This window comes from Chiloscyllium punctatum, chromosome 22 (assembly GCF_047496795.1).
Source record: "Chiloscyllium punctatum isolate Juve2018m chromosome 22, sChiPun1.3, whole genome shotgun sequence".
Lineage (NCBI taxonomy): Eukaryota > Metazoa > Chordata > Chondrichthyes > Orectolobiformes > Hemiscylliidae > Chiloscyllium > Chiloscyllium punctatum.
Window position 1 is genome coordinate 69264497 of NC_092760.1, and position 23864 is coordinate 69288360.

The window sequence follows — 23864 nt, forward strand, 5'->3', positions numbered from 1 at the left end:
CCCGAAATGTCGATTTTACTGCTCCTCGGATGCTGCCTGAACTGCTGTGATTTTCCAGCACCACTAATCTAGAATTTGGCCCTTCAAACCTGCTCTGCCATTCAATCTGATCCTGAATGATCATCTAAATCAGTACCCTGTTCCCACTTTCTCCCAATCCCCTTGCTCCCTTTAGCCCTAAGAACTATAGCTCTTTGCAAGCATTTGATGTTTTGGGCACAGTTGCTTTCTGTGGCAGTGAATTGCACAGTTTCACCATTCTCTGGGTGAAGAAATTTCTGCTCATCTCAGTCCTAAGTAGCCTATCTCTTAGACTGTGACCCCTAGTTCTGGCTTCCCTGGTCATCGGAAACATCCTTCCTGTTTTTACCCTACCTTGTCCTGTTAGAATTTTATAAGTTTCAATGAGACTCCCTTCATTCTTTGAAATTCCAGTGAATATAGTCTTAACTGATCCAATTTATTTTCATATATCAGTCCTACCAGCCCAGGAATCAGTCAGGTAAACCTTTGTTACACTCCCTCCATATCCAGAACATCACTCCTTAGATAAGGAGGCCAAAAGAGCAGACAATATTCCAGGTATAGTTTTACCAAACCCTGTACAATTGCAGCAAGATATCCCTGCTCCTGTATTTGAGTTTTCTCATTATGAAGGCCAACTTTACTGCCTGCTGCACCTACCTGCTTACTTTCAGCAACTGGTGTACAAGGACACCCAAGGCTCATTTCACCTCATCCTTTCCCAAACTATTCACATCCTGATAATAATCTGCCTTCCTATTTTTGTTACCAAAATGGATAACCTCACATTTATCCACATTATACTTAATCTGCCATGTATATGCCCACTCATTCAACTTACCCAAATCACAATGAAACATCTCTTCATCATCCTCATATTTCACTCCCAATCCACCGTTGTATTGTTTGAAAACTAAGAGATATTATGTTTAGATCCTTCATCTAAATCACTCATATATTTTGTGAATAGTTGGGGTCCCAGTATTGATCTCTGCAGTAACCCTACTAGTCACTGGCTGCCACTGAGAAAACGATATGTGTATTCCTACCTGCCAACCAGTTGCAATCCAGTTCAGTACATGACTTCCAATCCCATGGATTTTAATTTTACTCATGCTAATCTTTCATGTGGGACTTTACTGGAAACCTTCTCAAAACCCAAGTAGACCACATCCACTGGCTCCCCTTATCAATTCTACAAGATACATCCCCAAAAAATTCCAATAGATTTGTCAAGCATGATTTCCCTTTCATATATCTATGCCAGCTCTATAAATGTTGTTTTCCAAGAACTCTGCTATTTAATCTTTCATAACGGACTCTCGCATTATCTCTATTATCAATGTCAGGCTAACTGATCTGTAATTTTTTGTTTTCTCCCGACCTTCTTTTTCAAATAGCGGGTTTATATTAGGTACCCTCTAATCCATGAGAAATGGGGGAATAAAATAAGAAATTATGATTAAAAGAATGTGTAAAACACTGATTCATCTTCAACTGTGGCATTCAGTCTAGGTTTGACAAGGCATGAAAGTTCTGTAATTGAGGCATTCAAAAAATAATAATGTTCAAGTTTACAGGGAGAAGTTGAGAGAATGACAAAAAGAGAAATGCCCATACAGAGCCACGATGGGCTGAATGGTCTTCCTCTGAACTATAACAGTTGTGTGATTGTATTCTATGTGTTCCAACAGTACCTGGATTGATAACTACAATGCTAAGGATTTTCCAAGTTATTACCTGGGTTGATACTTCTCAAACTTTAGCCCTTATGTGGATTAGCCATGTGAGGTTAAGCAGACAGGGTGGGTCTGGCTGGGATGCCTGTCAGAGGATTGGTGCAGACTTGGTGGGCCAACTGGCCTCTTTCTGCACTGTAGGGAATTCTATGATTCTAAGAACTATATCTAATTCCCTCTGCTTTGGAGTAGTCCAAAATTAAAAGCCATGAATGTAAGACATGGACACTAATAAAGCCAAATTTTAAAAAATATCAGAAGAAACTTCTTTAGCGAGAGATTGGTGAAAATGTAGAACTCACTACACGTGTAGTTGAGGCAAACATATAACTGCATTTAAGGTGAAGTTGGATAATAGCATGGAATAGAACATTATGGGATTGTGAAATAGGAAAGAGGTAACAGATTTGTTAAGTTGATGGCCCTGTTTGTGATCAGTATATTCTATCCAATTTTATATGTAGGACTGAAAACACGGAGCTTAAATTTATATAAAATATTTCACAACCTCAGAAAGTTCCCATGTGCTTCACAGCCAATAAATTATTTATGCCTGGTCATCTATTGCACTATTTGGAAATGCAGCAGTCAATGAACACAGAAATGAATGAATGAATGAATGAATGAATGAAGATTCTACATACAGCAATGTGATTAGTTACCAGAATCTAATGTAGATTTTAATTTCAAGTATGGAACGGACTGGCAGAAAGGCAGAATGCCACTGCAGGCCATGACTTCAGCTGTCTGGGACCATACACTGTGATTACCTCCTTATACACTTCTGCCTCTCTACATCCTTCCACACCTTCAAGATTTTCCCTAAAACATACCTCTTTAGTGAAGCTTTTTGATTGCTTCTTCCTAGTACCTCCTTATTTTACTTGCCATCAATTTTGCTTTTGTCTCTGTGGAAGGATTTGAATTTGTTACATGCCTTAAAGATACACTATTCTTATTATTATGAAGCAAAGCTATTGCTTTCCAAAAAAATGTATGTGCTGAGACTGCAACAAAGCAAATAAAACCCATTGACCTCCGTTCAGTATGTTTCCTCAGTTCTCGGTAAGTTTTAAAATTGAATGTTTCATCATTGAATTGCTGGAGGCTGTATGAATGTCTCAGTATTTATATCATATTAAAAGCACTTTTTGATTCTATTGAAAGTGGTTATTGAACAATCCAAAGCACAAAACCAGGCAGGAAATTGTATAGATTATATCTATGTAATTTTGGAAAAGAAAATGTTTTGTTGCATTTATTAGGAGAGAATTGCAAGAATAGCATATTTACACTGCATGAAAAGAGAGGGACTATTGGTTGGTAAGTTGGCTCTGATCGGTTGAGGTGCTGTCATGGAGAATCAGGAATAGGTTATTGCCAAGCTTTTGTTTAAATTTAAACTCGGCAAGTAGACTCTGATTGGTCAAGACATTGCCATGAGGAATGCGCTAAGAATGCTGACTCCAAAGTTTTTGCTAGGCACAATGCATGGACATATTCTCTCTCTTCACAAATATCTATAACTTCTAGCATTCATAAGTATCCCACATTGCAAGTCTGGTTTAACAAGAATTCTTAGCACAGTCAGGATTGTTTAGCATTGTTATCAAAACAGATATCATATCTAATACAGGAGATTATACCGAGTTTTGCAGCACAGGCTGATTGATTATGGTCAGTCCTCTGTCTATTGAGATCAGCCAAGGAATATCCAATTTGAACTACAGTTATTTGTTCAAACTACATTCCTTCCATCATGTCAGCACTAAAATTCATAGACAACATTACATGGTAGACACTAACCGAGTGCTGCATTTAAGCCAGTTGTAACATTCTGCCAACCGGGTATACGAACAGTGTGACCATCTGGATTCTGATGCTATAACCACAGATTCCCCCAAATCCCTACAGGTGCCTGCAGGCCAGAGCTGAACAATAAAAGGCCTAAAAGAGAAACACAAAAATTTAGGCCCAGTGCAGGATTTCATGGAATCCCTACAGTCTGAAACCATTAAGTCCACCCCAACCTTCTGGGCAGCATCCTACCCAGACCCACCCCATCCCTGTAAGCCTGCATTTTCCATGGCCAATCCACCTAACATGTACCTCTTCAGACTGCGGGAGCAAACCCATACATGAGGAGTACGTTAAAACTCCAGTCACCCGAAGGGTGGGATCAAACCCAGGTCCCTTGCGCTGTGAAGCAGCAGTGCTAATCACTGAGCCACTCTTGAGGCCAAATTCTCACAAAGTTTGGTTCCAGAAAATCCGGGACCGCTGGCAACCCCACGAAGAATTATGAGTCTAGTTTTTTTTTGTGCGTGTGGTGTCATCTCTGGAGTGAAATAAATAAAAACCGAACGAACTGCAGATGCTATGAATCGTTGGCTCTGATTTCTCTGCACAGATGCTGCCAGACCTGCTGAGCTTTTCCAGCAACTTGTTTTTGATCCTGATAAACCTAATGCTTCTGCCTTCGAGAAGTATTTCCCGAGCTGTTACTGACACCAAATAAGAAAGACAGAAATGACACTGCGCGTGACTGAGGAACACATAAGCTTTCTCCAACAATTTCTGGGTTTTTTTTTGTTTCAGACTTTCTACATCAGCAAGCCTTTGTTTTATTTTAGGTTAAAAGTGGTTCACTTTCTGATGACTGTTAGCGTTGCCTATGCCTTTTCGAAATACATCGCATCTCTCCCGTACACTCCCAATGTTACATTGTTATTGTCTCTGTAACACGTGATTCAGAGAAGCCGGCTCCCTGAAGGGGAGTGACGGCTCCTTTCCGGGACGTCTTGCGGGAAGTGACGCGATCACGCCGGAAGTGCGCCCCCACCTCCCCCGTTGGGAGGCGGAGAGACCGTTGGAGTGGAAGCCATGAGTGTGCCGGCTTTTATCGACATTACTGAGGAGGACCAGGTGAGCGGGCGCCCCCCCCCCCCCCTCCCGCGGTGATATCTGAGTGAGCAGTATCTGAGCAGCCGGCCGATCGGTCTCGTTCGACGCAGCCGGTCCCATCTCCCTCCGCCCCCCCCCCCCCCGTGTTCTGGACCAGGAGCCTCGTGGGCCTGGGGTAGGAGGAGAGGGCCAAATGGGGAGGTTGGGCCAGGCCGGCTGCTGCTGCTGCACGGGCTTGGAAACTGAACCCTGTTGTATTCTATGTAAAGGAGACGTGCATTTTTGTGGCGCCTCCGGATGTCCCCAAGAGCTTTAGAACCAGTGGCAATTTTATAAAGGGGGGGGGACGGGGTATTCAAAACTGAGGTAGTTTTTTTTTTAACAGTAAATGAATTCAGGGTTACAAGGATAAGGTGGGAGAGTGCAGGTCAGATCAGCCGATGTTTCATTGCTGCTGCCGACTTGATGGGCTGAATGTGCCACTTCTGCCCACTGTGTCATAAAGCCACTCTTGTGGTACATAAATCACTTGGGAGTACCTTGATGCCTGTTGTGTGATGGGGCAGTTTGGCTCAACAAGCTGAAGACCTCTATATTTTGCATGGACAGAAATTCTAAGCCACTGCATTTACTTGTTTCCATCTGTCTGCATAAGCTTAAGTAGCCACTATGCCTGTCACCTTCTATTGGAACACTCTGGGACAATCGTGGACATACACTTGCATTCAGTATACAGTACAATTTGGTTGATAACTTTCACTGAGATAGCTGTGCTATCTCGAACCTTTAGAATGTGGCCTTCCTCCTACTTGCTTTACTTTGCCATACTGGTTAAACTGTCTTTAGCTAGACTAGCATGGTCTCTTCCCAGGGGTTGGGGAGTCTAGAACTAGAGGCATAGGTTTAGGGTGAGGGGAAAGATATAAGAGACGTAAGGGGCAACGTTTTCACACAGAGGGTGGCACATGTGTGAAATGAGCTGCCAGAGGAAGTGGTGGAGGCTGGTACAATTGGAACATTTAAAAGGCATTTGGATGGGTATGTGAGTAGGAAGGGTTTGGAGGGATATGGGCCAATTGCTGGCAGGTGAGACTAGATTGGGTTAGGATATCTGGTCAGCATGGACGGGTTGGACCAAAGAGTCTGCTTTCATGCTGTACATTTCTATGACTCTATGTAAAATGATTCTGTAGTTGCAGATTTGCATCAAGAATGTACTATTGCCAGGGTCAAAGATGTGACTGGAATGCCTTTGGAGCACTTAGAGTGGGGAGTGTGAACACCTCAAGGTCCTGGTCCATATTCCCATCAATGGCAAAGGAAGAAATAAGAATTAGATCTTTCAGGTATATTTTAGAGTTAGTAAGGAGGTTGTCAAATGTAGCAATTTTTGGCTTACCCTAAGTGCTGATTTGTAAGTATAGAAATAGAGTAAAGCAGATTAATTCATGTTATAGGAGGGAGAGCTCTAGACTCCTGTGGAATTAGCATCAGTTCTAGTGGAAGTGAGACTTGTTCAGGCCAATATGCTGTACCTGACAAAACTGAAAGCAATGCCTTTGTTATTTGTTAATGCTGTTGGGAAGCGTTTAAAGCAATTTGGCAGGGAAACAGTAACCAGGATGCAGCCTAAGGAAGGATAAACAAGTTTCATGAAGAATTTTGAGAAACATATAGCACTAGAACAAGATAATACCTTACAAAAAATTATTTAATAGATCTAAATTACATTTACTGGAGAAACTCAAGTTTGGCAGCATTTATGGACAGAGAAACAGTTACCATTTTGAGTCTAGTATGACTTCGTAACTTCAGAGGAGCTCTGAAGAACAATTATACTGAACTTGAAAAATAAATCTGTTTCACTCTCCACATATGGTATTAGACTTGCTGAGTTTATAAGACGTTGTTTGTTTCAGATTTCTGGCTTCTACAGTATTTTATTGTTAAATTAGGTTTACTAAGCATATGTGTAAATGCACACAACGTGATAAATAAGATGGAGATAGCCACTTAAGAATATAATGCCATATTAGAGACCTGGCTGAAATCATGAGGATACTAACTATTCTTGAATACAAATGGTTCAGTAAACACAGAGGAGAAAAGAAAGGAGAAGGAGTGACTTTAATTATCAAGAAGATTATTACAGTCATGTAAAGATAGGGGCTGTCCTGAAATGGGTTACAGTCCATCTTTCATTCCAGGCATTCCAGTCACATCTTTGACCCTGGCAATAGTACATTCTTGATGCAAATCTACAGTTAAGAAATTACAGTCATGTAAAGATAGGGGCTGTCCTAAAACATTAGATCCGTTTGGTTGGAGTTAAGCAATAGTAATACCATTACTTTAAGTGGTGTATCCTATAGGCCAAAGGATCTCAAGCAAATTTGCAGAGGTACAAAAGCTACAATAATAATGGGGGACTTTAATTATCCTAAAATACCATGATGTTGCTCTGGGGAATGAAGTGGCTTCAGTGAATGAAGTGTCAATTTGTGGGCCTTTTGGGAAAGTGTGATCACTATATCATAAGGTTGAAACATACAAGGAACAATCCAGAATAAAAAGTGTTGGGGCCAATTCAGGGAGGTATGAATATGTCTGTTGCAAGTAAATTGGGATCGGATATTAACAGGCAAAGCTAAAACAATTGGCAACATTTTTAAAAAGACCTTGTTATCATGGAGATACGTTCCCATGGAGTGGAAACTTGGGTAACTAACACCAGAACACAGTGGATAACAAAAAATAGGAAGAATAAGAAAAATGAGAGTGCGTATGCCAAATATCAGATTGCTATTACAATTAAGAAATGGATTGAACATAGAAGGTTCAGCAGAAATGTGGAAAAATGTAAATGAGATAAACATGCATATGAGAAGGGAATGGCAGCTAATATAAAAGGTGATCTAAATTCTTCTACATGTTAGAGCACATAAATAGGAAAAGATTTATCAGAGAAAGGGCAGCATCAGTTAGGGATTAAGTAGTATGTGGAGGTTGAGGTGCTGGATGAGCATCTATCTTTATCGAGGGCAATGATGATGCCAAAGTCATGGTGAAAGAATTGATATATTGGGTGACCTAAAACTTCATAGAAATAATAAGCTGATGTTATTACTTGAAATTAAGTCACCAAAACTGGACAGGATATAGAGTTAGAGTCATAGAGTTTACTGCATGGAAACCGACCCTTCGGTCCAACCCGTCCATGCTGATATCTTAGAATGCTAAGGGAAGTAAGTCGAAATTGAAAAGGCGTTGGCTATAATTTTTCGATGTTCCTTAGATACAGGGATGGATGCAGAGCACTAGAAAACTGAAAATGTTACATACTTGTTCAAAAAAATATGCAAGCATGACCCATCACTTATAGGCCAGTTTGATTAACATGGTGTGATGGGAAAGATTTTGGAGATAAGACCATAAGACACAGGAGTGGAAGTAAGGCCATTCGGCCCATCGAGTCCACTCTGCAGAATCTAGGACAGAATTAACCGAAACTTAGATAAGTATGGCTTAATTAGGAAAGGAATTTTTAAAAGCTGTCTCATGTTTAGCTATGTTATTGAGCTGAAAGATGAGGTAACAGATGATAATGAAGAACATATGATTGTAGTATGATAATATTGCCAGAAAAGTTAAAGACCATGGAATGAAAGGAATTCACATACTGGTGAATAACATGTAACTGTGTGAAAGTGATTTACAGTTTGGAGAAAGGTGTACAATGGTGTTCTCCAGGTGTTAGTACTACGATTAATGATCTTGATACAACAGTTGATGCTGGTGCAAAAGCAACTCTTGAGGCCTCCAGAATCAAAAAAAAATTGATATAATTTGTATACTGAGTATAAAATGTGAATTGTAGGTGTCACTATTTTGAAATGAAAGAAAAATATTTTACCAATAATTCACATTAATTGATTTGGCACTGCTTAATGGATTTCATTTCACCAAAATTTTAACTATAATGAAAGTTAGCAGTACAGAACTTTATTACTGATAAAAAGAGACATGTTTTTGAAGCTATTTGTCATGTATTCATTGAAATGGAAAAACGCCAAATTTCAAATTTCACTTTGTTCTGTGACTGGATGTTGATGAGTTGGGAAGTGATTCAAATCTTTGCCATGGAGAACGTACCAAAACTGGGGTGGCACAGTGGCTCAGTAGTTAGCACTGCTGCCTCACAGCGCCAGGGACCTGGGTTCAATTCCTGCCTTGGGCGACTGTCTGTGTGGAGTTTGCACATTCTCCCCGTGTCTGCATGGGTTTCCTCTGGGTGCTCCAGTTTCCTCCCACAGTTCAAAAATGTGCAGATCAGGTGAAATTGGCCATGCTAAAACACCCATAGTGTTAGGTGCATTAGTCAGAGGGAAATGGGTCTGGGTGGATTACTTTTCGGAGGTTCGGTGTGGACTTGTTGGGCTGAAGGGCCTGTTTCCACACTAAGGGAATCAAATCTAATCAAAAACTCTTGTACTCCATGCTTTTAATTTTAAAAGGTGCAATGACTGAACATGTTCATCTATTTTCCTGTAGAGGACTGCACCACATGTATGCTTTTCTTATTCATGATATGTGGGTATTGCTAGCCAGACCAGTACTTATTGTGTCCTTAGTGTCCAGAGGGGAGTTGAGAGTCAACCACATTGCTGTGGATTTAGAGTCACATGCAGACTAGGGTAAGGATGACAAATTTCCTTCCATCTAGGACATTATAGAACCAAATGGGTTTTTCTGACAATTTGTAACAGGTTCATGGTCATCATTAGACTTTTAATCTTAGGTTTTTTTTTACTTCAAATTCCACCATCTGCTGTGATGGTATTTGAACTTGGGTCCCTAAGACATTACACAGATTTCTGGATTAATAGTCCCATAATAATACAACTAGGCCATGAGAATATATGTAACTTTCAATCAGTGATGGTCTGTTTCTGTGATGTATATGAATCACATAACAAACCCAAATAATGTTCTTAAATTGATTCAATCTAATCTTTAGCATTTTTAGTATTGTTTGTCAAGTGTTCTCTAATCATAAGATCACATCTGATGTTAGTTTGTTCGATCCAAGCTATGTCTGTCAGAAACCACAAGTTGGCATCATATGATTAAAGAAAACAAATTGAGGTTGCACAAGGTTTTAGAATCAGAATCCCTACAGTATGTAAAGGCCATTCAGCAAGCAAGTCTACGCTGACCCGCTGAAGAGCTCCAATCCAGGACCAGCTCCCTACTTATTCCCAAACTCTGCATTTACCATAGCTAATCCACCTCGCCCGCACGCCCTTGGATACTAGGGGGCAATTTAGCAAGGCCAGTGCATGTAACCTGTACATCTTTGGACTGTGGGAGGAAACTGGAGCGTTCAGAAAAGACACAGATATGGGGAGAATGTGCAAATTCCATGCAATCTCCCATGGTTGGAATCAAACCTGGATTCCTGGTGCTGAGACGCACCACTACTAACCACTGAGCCACCATGCCATTTTAGGATAATTTCTTGTACAGGTATAAAATTAAGCTTTCTAACATTTTTCTGTGAAGGCATGGGTATGCTGCAGGTACTTCCAGGAGTTTAGAGTAATACAATGGGAAAGGACTAATAACTCTGAGCACTGTCTAAGGTTGAGCCCAATTTTTTGCGGCTTTGATTCCAAACTGTTGTGATTCTGACAGGAGAAATTTGCTGGAAACCAAGCCCTACTAGTCTGAGCCTTACTAAAAATATAAGTGTCTTGATAATCAACAATATAGTCAATTTGTTTCTCCTTATTACTCTAGAATGGAAGAGACTTTCTCTTGGTTTCTCCAGTAATCAAAAAATTAAATCCTTATTAGAACTGAACTTATGCTTCAAATACAGGGCCAATCTGTCTATCAACTGAGCTACTCTACAGAATTAAATAATTTCTTGTTGAACATAGGTCATACATAGGACATGATTGTACAGTTCTGTGGAGGGACCATGAGTGGTGGGGGGGAGGGAATAGGCAAAGAGGGAGCGACGGTTTGAGTATAGAAGATAGAACAAGTTGACATCTCTCCATTCCTTTCATTTGCTTTCAGTGAGATCTGATTGCTGTTTGTTGCAGAGCAATGAAAGATCTTCAAACTAGACTTCAGATTCAGCTGCAAAACAACTAGGAACCCTAATACTTGAAACTTGCAGGATTTACAGTTAACACTTTAATTGAAAGAGAGAGCTCCTTTCTTTGTAAACTTCTCCAGGAAATGCTCCCTACCCCTTTTCTAGTTCCCAAATTTACCAACTGTTGGAGACCATGACATGATGAATAATCGTGTATTCTTCATAACACTGTGGTTTAAGGGGAAATGGTTACTTTGCTCAGTGTATAAAATGGAGGGGTTCTGTTTGGTGGAGATCTGGCTTGAATACAGATAGGGCTTTCATTTCCTGAGCAGAAGCAAAGGTAGTGTGCGAAAGCCTTGCCAGTAACAATAGGATTCATTAGGAATGTGACTGTCATATCTACTATTTGTCACAAACAAGCTGGAATTAGTAATATCTTGAGAAAATATAAAGTTGTGGGGGAGTTATTGATTGATTTGCAGGAAAGGAAGTCAAACGGTTTCCAGACCCAAAATAATTTTAACAAGATGAGATCATTTGGAATAGTGTTGTAAAAATCCTTGTCTTGAATCCCTTGATTGATTCTGCCTTAACCACACTCGGGCTGCTTATTTCAAGTTTTAACTATTAGTAAAAGTTAAATTAGATATTTAACTGCAATTAAATGTTTTCATTCTTTGAAATGCTTGTGACTTAACTCAAACCATAGGATGGCCTCCAGAGTCATGTCTTTCTGTAATTTTGGACATAAACTGAGGCTTCATTGTTTTGAGGAGGCAGTTGTGGATGTTCGGCGTCTGAATACCTGATTTTTAGATAGCTCAAACCTCATTCACTCATTGAATTAAAATTGAATCTTGAATTTTTTGAGCTCTGGATAACTTGTGAAGTCTGAATCCATTCCTGCTAGATATTTTTATGAATGTTAAAGGACCTCCCATCTTGTTGCTTCAAATAAATTGCAACCTAATACATGTGCAGCATCTTGAGTAAGCAAGGATGGGTCTTTTCTCATTGTAAAATTTCCACATTGCTGGTTGAATTGCTTGTGCATTTTGTCAAAATATTGTTAAAACATATTCTCAATTAATCACAACAAAGATTTAGTGATATTATATCACACAGCTAAACCTTATCATTCAAACTATAGATAGCAGTTCACCAAATAAGGAGCCAATTAAATGTTTTCTTGAGTGAAAGGAAGAGCAATTTTATTATTTGTTGGTCCTGACAAAAACAAAGACACAATATCAATTGCGCGCACCAACTCTGACACAAAATTTAAAAAGCAATAGTGCCCAGTGTGAAATCAAGATTATCCGGTTTAAAGATCTTAGTGTGTCCTTGTGGAGTTATGCTGTAATCCGAGACTGTGATTGGTTGGGGGTGTAGATCATTTGCAGCTACAAATACTGTAACATCTTTGTGACCTTGGTGTTCGAATTTCTCTTCTCTTTGCAATATCACTGGTGCTTTGACCTTTGCAAAGGAGAGAGACTCCAATCCCTGCACTGCTTTTTATATTAAAAAACAAACTCCCTGAGAGACTCTTGGTTTGTGTATTTTAGTGTCTAATTAACTTAATGACATGTCAATTGCTGATGCTGAAGTTAGTTCAGATTTGTGATTATAGAGCTAATTGGTTACAGGTGCATCAGACACCCTCGCTAATTCTGAGAGAAGTATCCTTTCTTTCACAATGTAAGATATGAGGAGGTTGTGGGTTTCTGAAAATAAATTCAAAGACTCTATAAATTGTTCCCAGGCCTCTGAGCTTCGATCCTACCTGAAGTCAAAAGGAGCTGAAATTTCTGAAGAAAACTCTGAAGGTGGACTACACATTGACTTGGCACACATAATCGAAGTTTGTGATATCTGCTTTAAAGAAGATGACAAAGGTTTGTTTTACTCACTTATCATCTGGCTGACTTTAAATGTTATTGTTATTTCTGTTTAAGGACCTTGATTCTGAGCGATGATTTCTTCAAAGGGCATTGATGAAACATTGAGATAGGCTGAAGCATTATGCTTACCTGACAGTCAGGCCTATTGAAGGTTTTTGCTACCCTGTTTAATATTTTTTATTTCTTTATGCAGATGTGGAGAGCGTAATGAACAGCATTGTGTCTCTTCTCCTTATTCTGGAGACTGAAAAGCAGGAAGCACTGACTGAAAACTTATGTGAGAAACTGCTGAAAGCTTGTGATGGTGAGAGATCATCTCTCCGACTGCAGTTGTAAGTATACCATTTACCTTGAGTTCAATAATTCCAATAAAACAGCTTACTCTATAGCCAAATTCCTTCACCTAACTTTAGAAGACATTAGTCTTTGTCTTGCCTGACAGTTATTTCCCAACATTTGTCATCCTTGAATAAGGAAGACACGCATGAGAATTCCTAGAAGCATGGAATTTCAATCGGACCTCTATCAACAAACACATTGACTTGGACCCCATTTACCACCCCCTAAGAAAAAGAACAGCAAATGACATCACCAACCCAAGGAAACTCAAACATATAAATAGAAAGTAGGAAATATCAGTGGTGCTTCGTCTGGAGGCTCACTGAAGGTGTTACCAATATGGTGACGAAATGTCTGAAAATGAACCTTCCGCAAACCTACATCCAGGACCTCAACCTGAGCTACAAATCTTCTCAAAACTCGCAATGAGCTTCACTGCCTGGCCAGCACTTATTTTTGTTCCTGGTTGCCTTTGTGGTGGTAAGCTGTCTTTTTGAATCACTGCAGTGCATCTGATAGGGATTGATCCACAATAACATTCAGGAGGGAATTCCAGAATTTTGACCCAGCAACAGTGAAGAGATGGTGATATATTTTCAAGTCAGGATGGTGAGTGGCTTGGAGGGGAGCCTGTAGTTGGAGGTGCTCCCATATATCCGCTGCCCTTGTCCTTTTACATAAGTGGTTGTGGGTTTGGACGTTGCTGCCTAAGGATTTTTGGTGAATTTCTGCACTGCATGTTGTAGATAATGCACACTGTTGCAACTGAACAACATTAGTGGTGGAGTGGATGTTTGTAGACGTGGTGCCAACCAAGTGGGCTGCTTTGTCCTGGATGGTGTCAACCTTCTTGAGTGCTGTTGCACATGCACCCATCAAGACAAGTGGAGAGTATTCCATCACACTCCTGACTTGTGTTTTGGAGATGATGGGCATGCTTTGGATGGTCAGGAGGAGAGTTCCTGACCGTAGTGTTGCTGGCATCTGACCACCTCTGGTCAATGATAACCCTGAGGATGTTGATAGTGTGGGGGCACAGGATGTTCAGTGATTGTGAAGCCATTGAGAGGTGTGTTTGCCCCAATACCCCTTGATTCCAATTTTGTTACATGTCTTTGATACTTCACTCCGTCAAATGTGGCCCTGATTGAAAAGCAGTCACTCTCACCTCACCTCTGGAATTCAGTTGTTTTTTTCATGTTCAGGACCTGAGTGCCCTTGGTGGAACCCACATTGGGTGTCACTCACCAGCTTATTACATGAGCAGGTGCTAGTTGCTAGCACTGTTGATGACACCTTTCCTAACTTTCCTGATGATCGAGAGTAGACTGATGGGTGGTAATTGGCTGAGTTAGACATGTTCTGCTTTTTATGTACAGGACGCACCTAGGCAAATTTCAGGTAGATGCCAATGTTGAAACTGTACTGGAAGAACTGGGCTAGGGGAGTGGCAAGTTCTGGAACACAAATCTTCAATACTATTTCCAGAATGTTGTCCAGGCCCTTGGCCTTTGTGGTATCCGGTGCCTCCAATCTTTACGTGATACCATGTGGAGTGAATTGAATTAGCTGAATACTGGTATCTGCAATGCTGGGGACCACTGGAGGAGGCTGCAGTGGACCATCCACTCAGCATTTTCTGCTGAAGATTACTGCAAATGCGTCAGCCTTATCTTTTTTGCTTTTGACTCTTCCATCATGGAGGATGGGGATATTTGGAGCGCCGTCACCGCTTGTGAGTTGTTTAATTGGCCATTACCATTCCCAATTTGGATGTGGCAGAACTGCAGAACTTGGATCTGATACACTTGTGGGATTGTTTAACTTTATTTACATTTTCTGCTTACGCAGTTTGGCAGGCAAGTAATCCTGCTTGATAGGTGTCAACCTGGTGAAACTCATTTTTAGGTTTGCCTGTTGCTGCTCCTGGCATAGCTTCCTGCACTCTCCATTGAACCAGGCTTGATTTCCTGGCCTGCTGGTAATGATTGAGTGGGGATCATGCGGAGTCATGTGTTTACAGATTGTGCTGGAATATAATTCTGCTGTCAGTGGCCCACAGTGTCTCATGGATGCTCAGTCCTGCGTTGCTAGATCTGTTCAAAGTCTGTCACATTTTGCATAGTGATAGTGATTCACAACACGATGGAGGTTTTGCTCAATGTAAAGATGGGACTTTGTCTCCACAAGAGCTGTGTGGCGGTCACTGTTACCAATACTGAAATGGAAGATGCATCTGCAGCTGACAGATTGGAAAAGGTGAGGTGGAGTATGTTTTTCCCTCTTGTTGGTCCTCTCACCAGCTGCTGCAGACCCAGTCTAGCAGATATGTCCTTGAGGACCTGACCAGCTGGATTAATAATGCTGCTGCCAGGCCACTGTTGATGTTGGACGTTAAAATTCCCTACCCAGAGTACATTTTGTGCCCTTAATTTCCTGCTCCTCAGGTGCTACCTGACCTGCTGTACTTTTCCAGCACCACTCTGATCTAACCCTGGTTTCCAGCATCTGCAATCCTCACTTTCGCCTAGTTGATATTTCCTGCTCCTCAGATGCTGCCTGACCTGCTGTGCTTTTCCCTGCACCACTCTGATCTAAAATATGTAGGAATGAGCAGGCGGTTATCATGCCCATGGTTAACCTGAAACTTAGTGACATCATGGGGTCTGCAGAAAATGTTGGGGACTCCCAGGGCAACTCCCAACTGTGTGCACTGTGCTGTCACATCTGCTGGATCTGTCCTTCCAGTGAACTGGACGTATCCAGAAATCTGGGGTATTGTCTGCCAGTATGATATGTTGAAAAATGTGGTGCTGGAAAAACACAGCAGGCCAGGCTGCATCCGAGGAGCAGGAGAATCGACGTTTCTGACATAAGCCCTTCTTCAGTATGGGCTCGATTCTGAAGAAGGGCTTATGTCCGAAATGTCGATTCTCCTGCTCCTGGGATGCAGCATGGCCTGCTGTGTTTTTCCAGCACCACATTTTTCAACTCTGGTCCTCCAGCATCTGCAGTCCTCACTTTCTCCAAGTATGATACTGTGACAATGTTAGGCTTTTGCTTGATTAGTCTGAAACAGCTCTCCCAATTTTGGGATTAGATCCAGAATGTTAGTGAGGAGGACATTTTAGGGTCAACAGGACTGTTGGACTACCTGGCACCAGAAAAGATAACAGCAGAAACAGCAGTTTCTGCTGTTATCTTTTCTAGTGCCAGGTAACCCAACTGACTTCATTTTCTTTGATACTTCATAGCAGTTGACACAACTGAGTGGCTTGCTAGGCCATTTCAGAGGGCAGTGGAGAGTCAGCCACGTTGCTGTGGTTCTGGAGTTATCTGTGGGCGAGACCAGGTGAGAATGGAAGATTTCCTGCCATGAAGGACATTAGTGAACTGTGTGGGTTTTTTTCCAACAATCGAAAACAATGGTCATTTCCAACAATGGTCATCAGTGGATTCTTAATTCCAGATTTGTTTATTGATTTCAAATTCTGCCACCTGCCTCAGTGGGTTTTGAACCTGGATCCCCAGAATATCAGCTGAGTTTCTGGGTTAATAGTCTAGTGATAATACCACTCTTGTACTCTTCCTTGGCTGAGACTGGAAAAAGACTTTTTTCTACATCACCTGACACATTGTGACATAGACGTGCTCAATGCTGAAACAACTTGGGAAATTATTCACTTTCTGAAAAGACTAAATATTTCTTTCAAAAAGTTATTGCAAGTAATCATTACGATCCATTTTTAAAATGCTGTTTCGTATTTATTGCTATGTGATGTAAATGTTGGTCTTTTTCTAATTAGGCTACGTAATCTTTTTCATGGAATGGAGGAGAATGCTCCTGCGAGATACATTGTATACTGTAGTCTCATCAAGGTGGCATCATCCTGTAATGCTATTCAGTATATTCCTTCTGATCTTGATCAGGTGAGTCACTTGCTTTACATATGCTTGTCATAGTGCCATTTGCTGGTGTCTGTCTGAGCAAGGTAAAGTGGAGAAAATTCTTTCGGACCATTCCCAATATTTTTGGAGGCAGAGTGTTCACCATGATGTTTCCCTGAACGTGCTAAACCAGGTGCATGCACTTTGCAGCACTGGTATTGTTCTGCTACTGGAGGAATCTCTTGTGGCTGGTTTTGAAGGAGGCATTTTCAATATTGATGTTTATACTGAGGCAGAAAGTATTGTTTAAGGAGGAACGTATGGATTACTTACTTTCACACAAATTTACTTTTGGTATGTTGGTTGTGTATCAATATCAGATGTTGAAATTTCTCGCTGGCTGCCATTACATCTCTACAATGAATGCATTGGCAAAAATCAGTCATTTTGTTAATGATTTTCACGTAGGTTCGTAAATGGATATCAGACTGGAACCTCAGTGTAGACAAGAAACATCATGTACTCAGATTGCTTTATGAAGCCCTGGTGGACTGCAAAAAAAGGTATTTGGATTTAGTCAAGAAAAATAAATTAATTACAGAAGACAGTGCAGTACAATGTTTTCTAACCTTGAGACTTTTACATTATGTGGGTAAACTAAGTCAAGCTATGGAGCAGTTTTCTCTATCAATAGTGTTGTACTACAGGTAAGAGGCCGTGATTGGCACCTATTTTGACTCCGTCAGTCACAAACAATAAATGGTTTTCTGGATTTTAGGGTGCAGCTGTATTTTTAAACTTCAATTACTTGGTTAACTAGATCAGATATAAAGAGTAAGAAAGGGGAATTTTGCTCCCCAAAACCCAGAAAAGTGAATGTGATAACAAATATGCATAAACACAGGAGTTGGACTATTAAAAGGGAGAATATCTGATACAGACGGGGAGAAATAAAGTTGCATAGTTTCAAAGACCTTAGTTTTTGAACTATTAGATTTTAAGTCTGAATTCAGTTATTCAATTATTTACTCATATTCTGCAGCAGTGACAAAGTTCGTAGATCTTGTTCTCTGTGAATGGTTGTTATCTCAAATTACATTTTTACTGGACACTGATTTTGAGGTTGCAAGAGAGAGGGGTTTGTGGCCTTGTTGGTATCAGTTCCTATTTATTTTTCTTTCTCCACTGCCCAGAGCAGTTGTTCATATAGGTCCATTTGTGTATTTCTGAATCTGCTTCGTTGTCCTTCTCAATTGACAGTTGAAGATAGTACTTTGTCCAATATGTACAACTTAAAATAAAAGCCTGAATTAAACAGGAAATGCAGGATTTCTTGATACTGTTCAGTTATATTTCAGTTTATAGATAAAATGGCAATCTTTGTAGACTGTTTTAATTTATTACATATTGGCTCCCTGGGTTTGCCTCAATCCATGGTCAGGTATTTGCAGAAACCATTTAGGTTATTATGTGTCATTTTTAAAAGCCATTCTCTGGTATTAAAATCAGATGATGGAAATTGAATATTAGCCATCCATGTTAGGTTCTTCTAACAGGTTGAATAGTCTTATGACTTAATAATCTCCATGATTCATTTTTGTGTTATCTGTTAAATCAGTGAAATGTATGAAATGTTGAAAAGTACTTTCTCAGTAACTATTTATTTTAAATATCGTTATACAAGTATATGGTGTGTTGTTTCCCTGGTGCCAGGATCAAGGATGTCTCAGAGAGGGTGCAGAATGTTCTCACGGTGGAGAGGGGCCAGCAGGAGGTCATTGTCCACATTGGAACCAACGACATTGGAAGGGAAAAGGTTAAGACTCTGAAGGGAGATTACAGAGACTTAGACAGAAATTTAAAAAGGAGGTCCTCAAGGGTAGTAATATCTGGATTACTCCCAGTGCTACAAGCTAGTGAGGGCAGGAATAGGAGGATAGAGCAGGTGAATGCATGGCTGAGGAGCTGGTGTATGGGAGAAGGATTCACATTTTTGGATCATTGGAATCTCTTTTGGGGTAGAAGGGACCTGTACAAGAAGGACAGATTGCACCTAAATTGGAAGGGGACTAATATACTGGCAGGGAAATTTGCTCGAACTGCTTGGGAGGATTTAAACTAGTAGGGTGGGGGATGGTGGGACCCAGGGAGATAGTGAGGAAAGAGATCGATCTGAGACTGGTGCAGCTGAGAACAGAAGTGAGTCAGGGCAGGCAGGGACAAGGTAGGACTAATAAATTAAACTGCATTTATTTCAATGCAAGGGGCCTGACAGGGAAGGCAGATGAACTCAGGGCATGGTTAGGAACATGGGACTGGGATATCATAGCAATTACAGAAACATGGCTCAGGGATGGGCAGGACTGGCAGCTTAATGTTCCAGGATACAAATGCTACAGGAAGGATAGAAAGGGAGGCAAGAGTGGAAGGGGTGTGGCATTTTTGATAAGGGATAGCATTACAGCTGTGCTGAGAGAGGATATTCCCGGAAATACATCGAGGGAAGTTATTTGGGTGGAACTGAGAAATAAGAAAGGGATGATCACCTTATTGGGATTGTATTATAGACCCCCCCCCCCCCCCAATAGTCAGAGGGAAATTGAGAAATAAATTTTTAAGGAGATCTCAGCTATCTGTAAGAATAATAGGGTAGGGGATTTTAACTTTCCAAACATCGACTGGGACTGCAATAGTTTTAAAGGTTTAGATGGAGAGGAATTTGTTAAGTGTGTACAAGGCAATTTTCTGATTCAGTGTGTGGATGTACCTACTAGAGAAGGTGCAAAACTTGACCTACTCTTGGGAAATAAGGCAGGGCAGGTGACTGAGTTGTCAGTGGGGGAGCACTTTGAGGCCAACGACCATAATTCTATTTGTTTTAAAATAGTGATGGAAAAGGATAGACCAGATCTAAAAGTTGAAGTTCTAAATTGGAGAAAAGCCGATTTTGACTGTATTAGGCAAAAACTTTCAAAAGCTGATTGGAGGCGGATGTCGCAGGTAAAGGGACAGCTGGAAAATGGGAAGCCTTCAGAAATGAGATAACAAGAATCCAGAGAAAGTATATTCCTGTCAGGGTGAAAGGGAAGGCTGGTAGGTATAGGGAATGCTGGATGACTAAAGAAATTGAATGTTTGGTTAAGAAAAAGAAGGAAGCATATGTCAGGTATAGACAGGATAGATAAAGTGAATCCTTAGAGTATAAAGAAAGTAGGAGTATACTTAAGAGGGAAATCAGGAGGGCAAAATGGGGCCATGAGATAGCTTTGGCAAATAGAATTAAGGAGAATCCAAAGGGTTTTTACAAATATATTATGGACAAAAGAGTAACTAGGGAGAGAATAGGGCCCCTCAAAGATCAGCAAGGTGGCCTTTGTGTGGAGCCACAGAAAATGGGGGAGATACTAAGTGAATATTTTGCATCAGTATTTACTGTGGAAAAGGATATGGAAGATATAGACTGTAGGGAAATAGATGGTGACATCTTGCAAAATGCCCATGTTACAGAGAAGTGCTGGATGTCTTGAAACGGTTAAAAGTGGATAAATCCCCAGGACCTGGTCAGGTGTACCTGAGAACTCTATGGGAAGCTAGAGAAGTGATTGCTGGGCCTCTTGCTGAGATATTTGTATCATTGATAGTCACAGGTGAGGTGCCGGAAGACTGGAGGTTGGCAAACATGGTGCCACTGTTTAAGAAGGGCAGGCGGTAAAGACAAGCCAGGGAACTATAGACCGGTGAGCCTGACCTCAGTGGTGGGCAAGTTGTTGGAGGGAATCCTGAGAGACAGGATGTACATGTATTTGGAAAGGCAAGGACTGGTTAGGGATAGTCAACGTGGCTTTGTGTGTGGGAAATCATGTCTCTCAAACTTGATTGAGTTTTTTGAAGAAGTAACAAAGAGGATTGATGAGGGCAGAGCAGTAGATGTGATCTATATGGACTTCAGTAAGGCTTTCAACAAGGTTCCCCATGGGAGACTCATTAGCAAGGTTAGATCTCATAGAATACAGGGAGGACTAGCCATTTGGATACAGAACTGGCTCAAAGGTAGAAGACAGAGGGCGGTGGTGGAGGGTTGTTTTTCAGACTGGAGGCCAGTGACCAGTGGAGTGCCACAAGGATCGGTGCTGGGCCCTCTACTTTTTGTCATTTACATAAATGATTTGGATGCGAGCATAAGAGGTACAGTTAGTAAGTTTGCAGATGACACCAAAATTGGAGGTGTAGTGGATAGCGAAGAGGGATACCTCAGATAACAACAGGATTTGGACCAGATGGGCAATTGAGCTGAGATGTGGCAGATGGAGTTTAGTTCAGATAAATGAGGTGCTGCATTTTGGGAAAGCAAATCTTAGCAGGACTTATACACTTAATGGTAAGGTCCTAAGGAGTGTTGCTGAACAAAGAGACCTTGGAGTGCAGGTTCATAGCTCCTTGAAAATGGAGTCACAGGTAGATAGGATAGTGAAGAAGGCGTTTGGTATGCTTTCCTTTATTGGTCGGAGTATTGAGTACAGGAGTTGGGAGGTCATGTTGCGGCTGTACAGGACATTGGCTAGGCCACTGTTAGAATATTGTGTGCAATTCTGGTCTCCTTCCTATCGGAAAGATGTTGTGAAACTTGAAAGGGTTCAGAAAAGATTTACAAGGATGTTGCCAGGGTTGGAGGATCTGAGCTACAGGGGAGAGGTTGAATAGGCTGGGGCTGTTTTCCCTGGAGTGTCGGAGGCTGAGGGGTGACCTTTTGGAGGTTTACAAAATTGAGGGGCATAGATAGGATAAATAGGCAACGTCTTTTCCCTGGGATCGGGGAGTCCAGAACTAGAGGGCATAGGTTTAGGGTGAGAGAGGAAAGATATAAAAGAGACCTAAGGGGCAACGTTTTCACGCAGAAGATGGTACGTGTGTGGAATGAGTTGCCAGAGGATGTGGTGGAGGCTGGTACAATTGCAATATTTAAGTGGTATTTGGATGGTTACATGAATAGGAAGGGTTTGGAGGGATATGGGCCGGGTGCTGGCAGGTGGGCCTAGATTGGGTTGGGATATCTGGTCAACATGGACAGGTTGGATCGAAGGGTCTGTTTCCATGCTGTATACCTCAATGACTCTAAGTCTGTTGATATGTGTAGTTTGGGTGAAGGTTCTGCTCAATTTACCTTCTTTTGGACAAAGCAACCTCTATAAAGGACACTAATATTAAGCGAATATGTTGCTATATACAACCATTGGCAGGAAACAATTAAAACACTTCTTCATATATTTCCTTTTGCAACTCTGGCTCACTGTCTGGATGTCACAATTGTCACTTCCCAGTTGAATCCTGGAATTGCAACTGCTGTTTTATTTTCCCTTGGAAATAGTTGTCTTATCTCTACTGACATTATTCTTAAAATTCCTTGCTCCTAACTTTGCAGTTTCCTGCACAGACTTTGCTCTTACTTAGAGCTGAGCTGTTCAGTGGTGATGTCAAGAAGCACTTCTTCACATAATGGTAGTGGAATTCTGTAATACTCCCCTCTCTAGAAAACAACTGGCTGTCAATTGACATTTTTAAAAATTCATTTTCTTGACATCTTATCTGAACTGGAAGGCCTCTTCTGCGAAGCCCCTAATACAAATCCAACAATTTCACACTATTTCTGACTCCCACCTTCATATACTTATTGGAATTAAGAGAATAGAGATGCTAGCAGAGACAAAAGTTTTGTTTTAAAAAAACAAAGCTCAAGTGAAAATTGAAAATACCCTTTCCCTTAGGACTGTTGTAATACTTGGTTCAAATTGAACAGGTTTTTGAAATGTTAATCTTTAGAGTTATTTAGCCATTTATCTGCAATCCTAAAACCTTTCACAGATGAGCATTAAACTGCAGCTGCGCTTCACGTGAGCAAAAGTATAAATAGTTGAGACAGAGCACACCAGAATTCTTAAAAATAAGAATTCAAAATATAGAGTACCCATAAAGATTAAATAGGAAGAAATGCAATGATTTTTATTTGACAGAAGAGTGTGCATGTCTGTCTTTCATTGGATGATCTAAAGTCTGTTGGACTTACTGTGCTCCTTCAGTGAGTTTAAAATAGTTACAAATATCATGCCATTCAACAAATATACAGATACCAGTTGCTATAATTTGTGTTTAATTCTTCAGTTTCTGTTGGCGTCTAAAGTTCTCATGGGTATAGGTTTATACTAGTTAAGTTACAGAAAATTGCAGGCTAGCCAATTGAAGGTCCACTCATCAAATGAACTGCTCCTAAATCAGTGTTTATTATACATCTGCCTAACTCTTTCATGCAGTTATGACCAATATTGTCAAACGTGGAAATTGCTGCAGGTTGACCAATCCAATGGATTGATGTGTGTGCATTGGTTAGTAAGTTAGAGCGACCGCCTTAATTTCCCTTTCCTTTCACTGAACTGTGTGAAATGTTTATCCAGCCTCTGCTATATATGTTCTTGTGATAGTGTTCTAATTTCTCCCTTCATTTATCTAATGCTACTCCTGACTTTCATATCCAATTGCTGTCAATTCACAATCAATTTGTTGTCAAACTTTTCATGATTTTCATAAATTTTACCCTTCCGCCCATTAATTTTCAGAAGAGGTCTATTTAGTTTAATTCAATTTGTATACTGAACTATACATTAAATCCAAACACACTGTGCCAGTTAAACAATGAGTTGAAATGAGATTGGGAGAGGGAAATAAAAAGGGTAATTAATTAACCAAGTTAGTTATGGAGGCTGCACTCTCCCTCCGAATTCTTCTATACAGTGTTTTATTATTTGGAAGATTGAATTTCTGCATTACAGATGGGGCTGATTAGTCCTCAAATGAAACACAGTCCCTTTTTGTGTGCTGTACAAGATTATCAGAGAGTGTAATGGTCCAAATCAACAAGTGCAACAACCACAATGTCAGAGTGGTATGGTATGAGAGGTTTGCTGC

At 40.7% G+C, this 23864-nt stretch overlaps 1 protein-coding gene across 1 annotated transcript in view; it reads left to right on the top strand.

Annotated features, from left to right (window-relative positions):
- The first annotated feature begins 4567 nt into the window (after window positions 1-4567).
- eif3m (eukaryotic translation initiation factor 3, subunit M) overlaps window positions 4568-23864 on the top strand; it is a 60456-nt gene continuing 41159 nt past the window's right edge. Inside the window, exons 1-5 of the mRNA XM_072592612.1 lie at window positions 4568-4688; window positions 12542-12674; window positions 12874-13012; window positions 16826-16949; window positions 17376-17470. Coding sequence (XP_072448713.1) covers window positions 4647-4688; window positions 12542-12674; window positions 12874-13012; window positions 16826-16949; window positions 17376-17470 — 533 coding nt within the window. The 5' untranslated portion in view covers window positions 4568-4646. The remainder of the gene's footprint in view (window positions 4689-12541; window positions 12675-12873; window positions 13013-16825; window positions 16950-17375; window positions 17471-23864) is intronic.